Source organism: Trachypithecus francoisi, unplaced genomic scaffold, assembly GCF_009764315.1.
Source record: "Trachypithecus francoisi isolate TF-2019V2 unplaced genomic scaffold, Tfra_2.0 Lachesis_group4, whole genome shotgun sequence".
NCBI lineage: Eukaryota > Metazoa > Chordata > Mammalia > Primates > Cercopithecidae > Trachypithecus > Trachypithecus francoisi.
Window position 1 is genome coordinate 16,464,476 of NW_022681469.1, and position 12,397 is coordinate 16,476,872.

Genomic DNA, 12,397 nt, shown 5'->3' on the forward strand with positions numbered 1-12,397 from the left:
TGGGAGCAGATCCCTCATGGCTTGGTGCTGTCTTCATGATAGTGAGTGAGTTTTTGCAAGATCTTGTCATTTAAAAGTGTGTGGCAGCTCCCCCTCAGATATGGTTTGGCTCTGTGTCCCCACCCAATCTCACCTTGAATTGTAATAATCATCATGGATCAAGGGCAGGGCCAGGTGGAGATAATTGAATCATGGGAGTGGTTTTCTCCGTACTGTTCTCATGATAGTAAATAAATCTGAGGAATCTGATGATTTTATAAATGGGAGTGCCCTTGTGAAAGCTCTCTTGCCTGCTGCCATGTAAGACATGACTTTGGTCTTCCTTCACCTTCTGTCATGGTTGTGTGGCTTCCCCAGCCATATGGAACTGTGAGTCTATTAAACCTCTTTTTTTTTTTTAAATAAATTACCCCGTCTTGGGTACATCTTTATTAGCAGCATAAGAACAGACTAATACACCCTCCACTCTCTATCTCTTGCTCCTGCTTTTGCGATGTGATGTGCCTGCTCTCCCTTGGCCTTCTGCATATTTATAAGCTTTTGGAGCCTTCTGAGAAACAGATGCCAGTATTATGCCTCTTGTACAGCCTGCGGAACCATGAGCCAATTAAACCCCTTTTCTTATAAATTACACAGTCTCACGTATTCTTTATAGCAATGCTAGAATGGCCTAATATACCTTCTCTCCACTTAAAGAAAGGAGAGGGAAGAGTAAAGAGGACTTTTTCTTGAAAATCAGACACCAGCTCAGTCATAGTAGGATAGGGCAATGGGCAGAGTACTGAGGCCCCAATTCTAGGCCCTACCTCCTGGATAACATTTCTAAACACACCATGGGCCGGAAGGGAACCTGCTGCCTTGTGGGGAAGGAACAAGACCCAGAAAGATTCATCATCTGCTGAATAAAGAGCACTTGGGCCCTGAATAATCAGCAGCAATGCCCAGGTGGTACTTGCCATACAGCTTACATGAGAATCTGAAACATGCTGGTTTCAGGTGTGATGCAGCACATACTCAGCTGTGGTGAATATGGGGAGAGGTTCCTTCTGCTTGATAAAAGGAAAGGGAAGAATAAAGGAGACTTTGTCTTGCAGATTAGGTACTAGCTTGGCCACAGTGGAGTAGAGCACAAAGTAGGCTCCGGGGGTCCTGGATTTCAGGACTTGGCTCTTGGATTGCATTTCTGGACCTGCCCTGGGCCAGAGGAGAGCCCATTGCCCTGAAAGAAGAGTCTCAGGCCTGGCAGAATGTACCACAAGCTGGCTAAAAAGTCCTTGGGCCCTGAGTGAACATTGGCAATAGTCAGGCAACTCTTGCTGTGGGCCTGGGGCAGTGGTAGCCACAGGGAGAGACTCCTCTGGTTGTGAAAAGGGCAAGGAAGAGTGGAAAGAACTTTGTCTTGTGACTTGAGTGCCAGCTCAGCTGCAGTAGAATAGAGCTCTAGATAGATTCCCAAGGTTTCTGACTCCAGGCTCTGGCTCCTGGATGGCATCTCTGGATGTCCTCAGGGTCAGGGGCCCTTGTGACCCTGAAGGGAAGGATATAAGCCTGGCTGACTTTTCCACATGCTGATTGTAGATCCCTGGGGCCTTGAGTGAACATAGGCAATAAGCAAGGCAGTGGTTACCGTGGACCTTGGGTGAAACCCATTATCAGGCTGGCTTTAGTTCTGACCTAGGGTCTCAGAGATGGTAGCCACAGGGGAGCATGTGCCACTTCTCCCTCAGTTCCAGGGAATTCAGCACAGAGGGAGACAGAAACGTTTGTTTGAGTGAAAGTGAAAGAAGAGAACAAGAGTCTCTGCCAGATAATCCAGAGAATTCTTTCAGATCTTATCCAAGACCACCAAGGCAGTACATCTATGAGTCCACAAGGGACACAGAATTACTGGTCTTGGGGTGCCCCCAATGCAGATAAGTTTTCAGAGACAAAAAACTTAGATGACAACACCCAAGTACATTCAAACATCTGAAAAGCTTTCCAAGGGCGAGTACAAACAAGCCCAGACTGCAAAGACTATAATAAATACCTAACTCTTCAATGCCCCGACACAGGCAAACATCCACAAGCCTCAAGACCATTCAGGAAAACATGACCTCACCAAATGAACCAAATAAAGCACCAGAGGCCAATCCCAAAACGAGAGAGAGATGTGTGATCTTTCAGACACAGAACTCAAAATACCTGTTTTGAAGAAACTCAACAAAATTCAAGATAACACAGGCAAGAAATTCAGAATCCTGAAGAGATCTAAATAATTAAAAACAATCAAGCAGAAATTTTGGAGCTGAAAATGCAATTGACATTCTGACGAATGCATCAGGGTTTCAACCTCACAATTGATGAGGCAGAAGAATCAATAAGCTTGAAGACAGACTACTTGAAAATACACCATCAGAGGAGAAAAAAGAATAAAAATTAATGAAGCACAAATACAAGATCTAGAAAATAGCCTCAAAAGGGCAACTTTAAGAGTTATTGACCTGAAAGAGGAGGTAGAGAGAGAGATAGGGTTGAAAGTTTATTCAAAGTCATGGTAACAGAGAAATTCCCAATCTTAGAGAAAGATATCAATATTCAAGTAAAAGGAGATTGTAGAATACCAAGCACATTTAAGTCAAAGACTACATCAAGACAATAATGAAACTTCAAGGATAAATCATAATTTCAAGGATAAAGAAAGGATTCTAGAAGCAGCAAGAGAAAATAAACATAACCTACAATGGAACACCAATGTGGTCTAGCAGCAGACTTTTCAGTGCAAATCTTACAGGTCATGAGAGAGGAGCATGATATATTTAAAGTGCTAAAAAAAGTTAATACTAGAATAGTATATTGAGTGAAAATATCCTTCAAACATGAAAGGGAAAGAATGACTTCCCCAGACAAAACCTGAGGGACTTCCTCAACACCAGACTTGTCCTAGAAGAAATGAAAAGGAGAGTTTTTCAATCTGAAAGAAAAGAGCATTAATGAGAAATAAGAAATTATCTGAAGGTGCAAAACTAACTGATAATAGTGCACAGAAAAACACAATATTATAACCCTGTGATTATGGCGTGTAAACTACTTAGAAAGACTAAAAGATGAACCAATTAAAAAAAAAAAAACTACAGCTTTTCAACACATAGACAGTACCTAAGATATAAACAGAAAGGACACAAAGTTGAAAGGACAATGTTAAACTATAAGAATTTTACTAGTTTTCTCTTGTTTTTGGTTTGTTTGCTTAGGCAATCAGTGTTATGTTGTCATCAGTATAAGATATTATTTGCAAGCCTCATGCATAGTAACTTTAAATACAAACATATGCAACATAGTAACTTTAAATAGAAACAAATACAACAGATACACAAAAATAACAAACAAGAAATGAAAATACATTATTAGGGAAAATCACCTTTACTGAAAAGAAGACAGGAAAGAAGAAACAAATGAAGAGGAGACCAGGAAACAAATACGTGGCAGGAGCAAGTACTTAATTATCAACAAAAACATTGAATGTAAATGAACTCACCAATCAAAGGACAGAGAGTAGCTGAATGAATATAAAAACAAGACCCAACGATCTGTTACTTACAAGAAACACACCTCCCCTAAAAAGATATATAGATTGAAAGTGAAGAGATACAAAAAGATGTTTCATGCAAATGAAAACCAAAAAAGATCACAAGTAGTTATATCTATATCAGATAAAATGTATTTCAAGACAATAACTATAAAAAGAGGCAAAAGTTACTGTATAATAACAAAAAAGCTAGCACAAACATACACATGGAAACTGCCACATTGCTGTTATTGGCACATACTTCTGAGCATGTACCCCAATGCCACCATTTGGAAAAAGTACTTTGGCTGGCATCCCCCATTGGAGTGTTGTTGCCAGTGGAATTGGGAATGCCTCAGTCCCTCTGGTGTAGCAGATGCGTTAACCTCGAGGTGTCAAAAATCAAAGCTCTGGGCCTAATTCCAGCACCACAGGCCTACAACATGCAGCCCAGAAGTACTGAGCTGAATCTTAGCCCCCTGAAATATTCCAGAAATGAAGCCAGTCTACTGAATCCAGCTTATGTAACAGTCAAACCCTCAAGGGCATAGAAGAATATAAAAGCAAAAAACCCTTCCAAAAGACACCAGCTTAAAAGATTAAAGAAACATCAGCCCACAGAGATGAGAAAGAACCAGTGAAGGAACTCTGGCAACTCAACAAGTCAGAGTGTCTTCTTACCACCAAAAGAACACACTAGCTTCCCAACAATGATTCTTAACCAGGCTGAAGTGGCTGAAATGACAGACATAGAATTCAGGAACAGGATAGAAACAAACGCTATCAAGATTCGGAAGAAAGCTGAAAGTCAATCTAAGGAATCTAATGAATCAAAGAAAATGACACATTAGCCGAAAGATGAAATAGTTATTTGAAGGAAGAACCAAACTGATGTGATAGAGCTGAAAAACTAACCTCAACAATGTCAATATCATCAGAAGTATTAGCAGCATAATAGATGAAGCTGAGAAAATAATCTCAGAGCTTGAACACTTGTTTTTGAATCAATTCAGTCAGACAAAAAATAAATAAAAAAAGAAAAATGAATGAAGTAAACCTCTGAGAAATATGAGATTATGTAAAAAGACCAAACCTATGACTCACTGATGTGTCTGAAAGAGAGGGAGAGAGAGTAAGCAACATTGAAAACGTATTGGAGGATATTGAGTACAAAAATTTCCCTAACCTTGTTAGAGAGTTTAACATTCAAATTCAGGAAACACAGAGAATTCTTATGAGATACTATAAAAGACAACCACCCCCAAGACACATAGTCATCAGATGCTTCAAGGTCAACATGAAAGAAAAAATATTAAAGTCAGCGAGAGAGAAAAGGCAGGTCACCTACAAAGGGAACCTCATCAGACTAACAGCAGGTTTTTCAGGAGAAACTTTACAAGGCAGAAACAACTGGGAGCCAATATTTAACATTCTTTTTTTTTTTTTTTTTTGAGACAGAGTCTCGCTCTGTCGCCCAGGCTGGAGTGCTGTGGCCAGATCTCAGCTCACTGCAAGCTCCGCCTCCCGGGTTCACGCCATTCTCCTGCCTCAGCCTCCCGAGTAGCTGGGACTACAGGCGCCCGCCACCTCGCCCGGCTAATTTTTTATATTTTTTAGTAGAGACGGGGTTTCACCGTGTTAGCCAGGATGGTCTCGATCTCCTGACCTCGTGATCCGCCCGTCTCGGCCTCCCAAAGTGCTGGGATTACAGGCTTGAGCCACCGCGCCCAGCCTTAACATTCTTAAAGAAATGAAATCCTAACCAGGAATTTCATATCCAGCCAAACTAAGCTTCATAAGGAAAGGAGAAATAAGATCCCTTCAGACAAGCAAATGTTTAAGGAATTTGTGACCACCAGACCTGCCTTACAAGAGGTCCTGAAGGGAGTGCTAAACATAGAAATGAAAGATCACCACCAGCCACCAAAAAAACACACTTAAGTACGTAGACCATTGACACTATAAAGCAACTACACAATCAAGTCTGCGTAACAACCAAGTAACAACACAATGGCAGGATCATATCTGCACGTATTAATATTAACCTTGGATGTAGACATGCTAGATACAGCACATAAAAGTCACTTATTATTAAAAGAGCGACAGTTGGATAAACAAGTGAAACACTAAACTGTATGCTGTCTTCGGGAGACCCATCTCATATGCAACTCCCATAGGCTCAACATAAAGCGATGGAGAAAAAATGACCAAGCCAATGGGAAACAAAAAAAGGGCAACTGCAATAATATTTCAAATTGGGCAAAATAACATTAAGTGTTGTTTGCATTCGTGCATCCATATCACAGTGATGGACCTCAGCTCACACTGAAGTTCCTGCTGCAGGAGGATGCACAGACTGAGAGCCCATTGCGGGGACGTCTGAGAAGGGCTTCAAAAAGGGCAGCTTTTTCTCCTGGTTGAGACAGAGACCTTGGGAAGGATTGCCCACCTCCAGCCTGTGGCTGCCCGTTTTTGTGCAGAGAGCAGCTGACTGTGCAGTGCTGCGGATGCACTGCCACAGAGGTACAGAGGTCTGGCTGGTGCTGACTCCAGGGTTGGGGGAAAATACTTGAGCTTGTTTCCAGAGATACTGTACCCTTCCTTGGCATCACCTTTGGTCATGCTGCTAACACTACCTGAATAATGGATCAGCCTCAGCCCTTGTTCTTGGTCTTATTGATAACAGAACACTGAATAATGGTTCCTAATCTGAGCAAATTTCAGGGTGATCTTTTTCCCTGTGTGTCTGTGGTATCTTGGTGTCTGGCTGATCCCCGCCTCCATGGGGACTGTGGGAGAGGCAGGCAGAAAGTGAAGACAAGACTTCAGAAGCAGCAGGACTCTGCAGAGGAAAGGAAAAAAAAGGCTTGGAGCCCAGACTTTGCAAACTTGTGAAAGGTGGGCCTGCTGTGTTACCCTCCATGCCTACAGAGTTCACCTAGTCCAGGACCTTCTGACTGTTCTCATGGAGGCTGTTGCCTGGCAAGAGCTGCAGGGAAGACGAGGTGCAGCAGAGACTCACTGGGTTTAAGCCACAGCTCCCCCTTCACTTTCCCATTTTCCTCTGAGACAGTTGCTCTTCTGTCTGCACCTGCCCCTGACACCAAGGCTGACAGGCCAAAATTCTTCAACTGTGGATCTCATTAAAGATGAGAGGTATTTCCTGCATCTTGCATAGCTGTAGGTAGTCTAGAAATAACTGAAAACTGCTGCAGAATCTACATAATCTTGAATTCCAGCCCTAATTTTTCTTAACCCTTTCTCTCCTAGGCTGCTTTACAAACCTCTCCAGAGCCCCTTAGATCCCAGTGGACCACAGTGCCATCCTGTGGCCAATAAGTGAAGTTTCATCATTGCTTCTGCAATGGCCCAAGGGGATGCTGGGAAGTGTCTGCAGAGTGAGCTGAGACGTTATTCTAGAAATGCCATCTTGCATGTTTTATGAGCTACTTCCCTAAACCCCAACCCCAACATTAGTTTTAACCCTGACTGTTCCTTTGAGTTATCAAACTTAACATCCCATCCTCATTCTAAATAATTCTTACCCCATAGCTGCAGTTACAGTCTCACTGAATTTTCTCCCTTAAAGCTATCTAAAGAGACAGGAATAGAATAGGAAGAATGGAAGGAAATAATGTTTACTCTAAAGCAGGAATAAAACACAGAAAGTGAAGTGTAACGTTATTTCATTTCCATTACCAAAGATAAACAAACATGTCCCCCAAATGACAATGCTACCATAAAAATAAAGATTAGCAAAAGACTAAGCAGATAATGTGATGACCTTCAAGATGGGGTCAGATATGTATTAATAAAAAGTAAAACTGGGATATAAGAAATAGGATCTCTTGGCTGGGCGTGGTGGCTCACGCCTGTAATCCCAGCCCTTTGGGAGGCCAAGGCGGGCAGATCAAGAGGTCTGGAGATTGAGACAATCCTGGTTAACACAGTGAAACCCCGTATCTACTAAAAAAATACAAAACATCAGCCAGGTGTGGTGGTGGGCACGTGTAGTCCCAGCTACTCAGGAGGCTGAGGCAGGAGAATGGCGTGAACCCTCGAGACGGAGCTTGCAGTGAGCCGAGATAGCGCCTCTGCCCTCCAGCCTGGGAGACAGAGTGAGACTCCATCTCGGGGGAAAGACCAAAAAAAGTCCCTTAAAAGGCAATAAGCAATCGTTGAAGGAGCAGTATCTAATGGGAAAATAAGGCTGGATATAATTAAGACTAGCAAAAGGCCTGCGACAGGAAAGGAATAGATTGTACCACGCACATGTGCTGATCTGAAGAGCAGAGAGGGAGGAGATGATTCTGGAAGAGGTAGAGGAGTGGCGTGAGATGAGGGTACGCTGCTGCAAAATAGTATCATACGGAAGCAAATCAGCCAGGGAACTGGGGATTATATGACCTTTCTATCCACCGTCTTCTGTGACAGACCAGAGGAACCATTTCCCTTTCCAGAGACTTGTTCTACAGCCCTTGCTCCATCCCAGTGAAAGGCTCCCAGAATTTCTCTCCTCACGTTCTCATGGACCAACTCTTATTCCTTCATTGTTGAGCAGAGTCTAAAGGGGAGGTCATCTCTTTGTGCCCTGAAGTCCCACAGTAACTGGCATAGTCCTCTCTCGTGGCTTGATCACAGGCCCCCAAATCTGTGCCTTTTCATTTCCAGTAGACTGAAAGTTAGGTGTGAGTCGTGAACCTTGAACAATGCCTTTATCATAGGGCATGTAAGTGACTGTTTTCAAAATCATTGCTGTTTCTTTCACTGCCTCAGATTATATCTGAACAGAAAAGATGCATAATTGGAATGATTTCTTAAATGAATTTAAACACAAAAATCTTTCACAGTGCCATAAATAATGCAACCAAAATAATTGTTATCCTAAATGGTGACATTGTAGAGTGAAACAAAAAGCAAATAAAATTATATCAAGTATTTGAGAGGAGCCTCAGAAACCCAATCCTTCTTATACAAACATCACCATATAGCCTCCCTCTACCTGACAGACAACAGAGCCATACTCATGCCCTGCATCTGGCAGAAAAGCCTTGCTGGAGCCTGTAGAGAGCTGGCAAGGGGGAGCCTTGGTGATTCTGCCCCAGAGCAGAGATTCTCTGGGAGCTCTGGATGACCTCCAGGGACTGAGATGGACGGAGGCTGTACTATGTATTGGAGAGGAGGACATTTAGGGTGAGTGTGATCTGTGCCACTGAAGAATTTTCTGGCTGTAAAGTTGTTCACAGCCCAGAGCTGCTGCTTGCCCCATCCCTGTTCCCAATGACTGCAGCGTCTACATATTCCATGCAAGGAAGGATAATGTGAAAATAATAAACTTGTTCACTCTATCCTTTAGCTACACTCAAAATAGTTGTCATGTTCTGGACTGGTGTGCTTACAAGAGACACGGACCCACAAAGTAAGGGAATTTGGAGATTGAATAGAAATAGTGTCAGCTGAGGTCACCTTAGGTCATGGTTTCTAAAAGCAAGAACAGAGAAGAGGTGAATTCGGTGTCCTTTTGGCCCCTCAAGACACGACTTAACAGGAACATCATTTTCTCAGAAAACATTCCAGTGATGTGCTGGAAAACTGTCTGTGGAGGTGGGCACATGCTTAGTAGCACTTACCAATTTCTGTTGTATCAACAAAGGCACTATGGTGGATTTCAAGCTGTCAACATGGCTTCACTGAAGGGAAGAGTGTGCCTATTTGTCTCTCGTTAGTCAGAAAAGCTGGCTCCAGCACATCACTGGACTCCGAAGCACAACTTTCAAAGCTCTTCAGTGCTTACTACTCAACTCCTAGAAATGAGGCATCAGCAACAATATCGAAGCCCATTGTTTTCATAATAGGATGAGAGTGTGACCCTGGGTCTTGGGGTGGACAGAGGAAAGTTTGAGCCCAGAAAGGATTGAAGAGTTCTCTGAAGTTAGTTGCTCAGAGTGCAGAGCTCTCAGGGTTGTGCTGGCTGATTTGGAAGCTTCTAGACTTTGATTTGAAATACTTTTATTGACGTGCTCCTTTTTTAACTCAAAGAGATTAGTTACATTCATTTAGGGCAGGGCCTTTATTGCTTCTTGTTTGCTTATTAATAAAACCTTCCCTTTGCTATCCTTGTATGTTCATTCTCAGTGCAGGTGGGAAACCCTGCCCACATTTTTTACCACTTCTTTCAGCATCAGTGTTTACAGTTGTGGTTAATATTCTGTTCAAGCTTAAGTTTCAGAGCTGGTCCACTATTAGGACCATTTGTCTTAGGGGTCATGCGGATAAAGGTGGGAAAAGCCGGAGACAGGGTCCAGCAAGGAAGTCCTTGGAATAGCATCCTAAGGTCAGGGAATTCCCATCTGTGCCTGGGACTTATGCACTCCCAGGACACACAGGGCACCTAAAAAAGGAATGATCTGTTGATGAAACAATTACAATGGGTTCAGAACAATCCCTGCCAACAATTATCATTCGCTAGAGAAAGAAATTTGGTATCTGAGCCACCACAATTTCTGATAAGTGAATTTAAAGATCTATAATTCCCCAACCAGCTCTGCAGGACTCGGGGCACCTCTGTCCTGGCTGGGTCTGGGGTATTCTACCTTAACCTTTGTGTACGGGGCTGTCTCTGAGGACTCCCAGAAACCCATGATCCATAATCATGTCAGCTCTAACCACAATTTGAAATTTCATATATGTGAACTGTAGCTTCACTCAAAGAGAGGTGAAGAATTTTTATTACAATATACTTATTTATATTTGCAACAAAAACTATATTGCAATATGTAAAATAACAAACAAAACAAAAGCAATGTAAGCATTATTATTTTTAAAACTCCATCTTCTTGAGTTAAAGACCTCAGGGAAATTATTTCAAATCAAAAGACTAGAGCAACAATTATCAGAGGCTGGAGTGGAGATGGGGTGCTGGGGAGATGTTGGTTAAAGGATACAGAATTTCACTCAAATAGGAGGAAGAAGTTCAAAAGATCTATTGTACAACACAGTGACTAGAGTTAGTAACAGTGGATTGCATTCTGGAATACTGCTAACAGAGTACATTTCAAGTATTCTCACCACAGGAAAGGATAAGGATTGAGGTACTGCATATGTTAATTAGCTAGATTTAGTCGCTGCACCATGTACATACTTTTTTATTTTTTATTTTTTTGAGACAGAGCATTGCTCTGTCGCCCAGTCTGGAGTGCAGTGGTGCCATCTCAGCTCGCTGCAAGCTCCTCCTCCTGGGTTCACGCCATTCTCCTGCCTCAGCCTCCCAAGTAGCTGGGACTACAGGTGCCCGCCTCCACACCTGGCTAATTTTTTGTATTTTTAGTAGAAATGGGGTTTCACCGTGTTAGCCAGGATGGTCTCAATCTCCTAACTTCATGATCTGCCCGCCTCCGCCTCCCAAAGTGCTAGGATTACAGGCCCATGTGCACACATTTTTAAATGCAGGTTACATGGTATACATATGTACAATTCTTATTTGTCAGTATTCAGGTTCTAGAAACTCAGTTTCCTAGGGAACCAAGCTGACACTGGAGCAGTAGTGGACGCAAGGTTCAGTCTCCCAGGACAGGAGCAGTGGTAAATGAACACAAAATAAAGAACACTCATTGCTTACACTAGGCAGAAGAAACGAAGTCTTATTGTTATCATGGCTGTATTCATCAAGTAACTGTCACAAAAGCCACAAAGATGTTTAAGTCAAACACGAAGATTGTTTTGCTTTGGTACTGCAGAAAACTTCCAATGTGACAGGGATAGAAGAGGCTTCAGAAGAAGGAATGTTCCTGTGGATGAAGCTTCAGACCTTGCAGATGCCAGATGCCCGAACCCATGCAGGGAAACAGGCCTCTTCCTTGCCCATGCCCAAAGCTTCTGTATGTGGGCAGCAACCTCCCAGGCCCCAAAGAAAACTGCATGTCCCAGCCCTGAAGGCCGAGGCTAAGACACCCAGTGCTTGCCTTAGAGCAGTGAGCTGGCTCTGAAGACTCCTAGAGTCCAGTGGGCCACGATTGCTTCCACCACCCACATTTACAGTTACTGTGTCTTAGGGGTGAATCTGTGGTCTCTTTCTACCCAAAGGACAGCTGAGGTCCAAATCTACTTGTTTCCCACGGGGAGCGGGGAGCAAAGAGAGGCCTGTTAAAGGTCTCTAGATGCTACAAGGAGAAAGAAGGATGAGGTTTGTGAACAGGAAGGAGGCGACCGTGCCACGCTGTGGCTGAGCTGCTGGCACAGAGATACACGGCCGAGTCCCCCTGCTGTGTGGGCTGGATCTTCAGAGTGGAGACGGATCCCTCAGGCCTCTCTGCAGAGAACCGACCGCTGGGCAGCCCTGATTTGTCTGGTGCATCGTTGCCTTGGAAGTAAATTAAAAACTCCAGGCCCTTCCCCAGGCTCTGTCGGTACCAATAAAGGGCGGTATGACCTGAAATTGGATCACACCTGAGCACTACATCCTTTCCCTCCTCTGTGACCTTGTTCCTGGGGGACTGGGAGACTCCAGCACCTGTGTGATCTGTGGAGGCACAAGTTAGGAACAGAACAAGGGAAACAATTTTAGTCATCACACGAATCCCACCCCTCCACACACAGACACACACACATACAAACACCCCCCGGCACACACACACACACACACTCACACACATAATGAGACTGGTTGGTGTCTGAGGACTCACCTGCCCCCAGGAGGCACAGGGCTGCCCAGCAGAGGAGCCTGGTGCCCATGGCAGAGTCAGGGCAGGATGGGAGCTTTACCAGATCAGGGTCATTGTGAGCAGGAGCAGAGGAGGAGGGACGTCCCTGTCCTTACACGGAAGTTCCCACCGTGACATCACTTCCTCTCCC

General features: G+C 43.6%; 2 gene segments (V, D, J or C); both read right to left on the reverse strand.

Moving 5' to 3' along the window:
• Positions 1 to 12,397, reverse strand: part of LOC117072418 — a 372,247-nt gene that overhangs the window by 356,197 nt on the left and 3,653 nt on the right.
• LOC117072429 lies at positions 11,167 to 12,388 on the reverse strand. The segment is given in 2 exon segments: positions 11,167 to 12,065; positions 12,229 to 12,388. Coding segments are annotated over 2 exon segments (408 nt in total).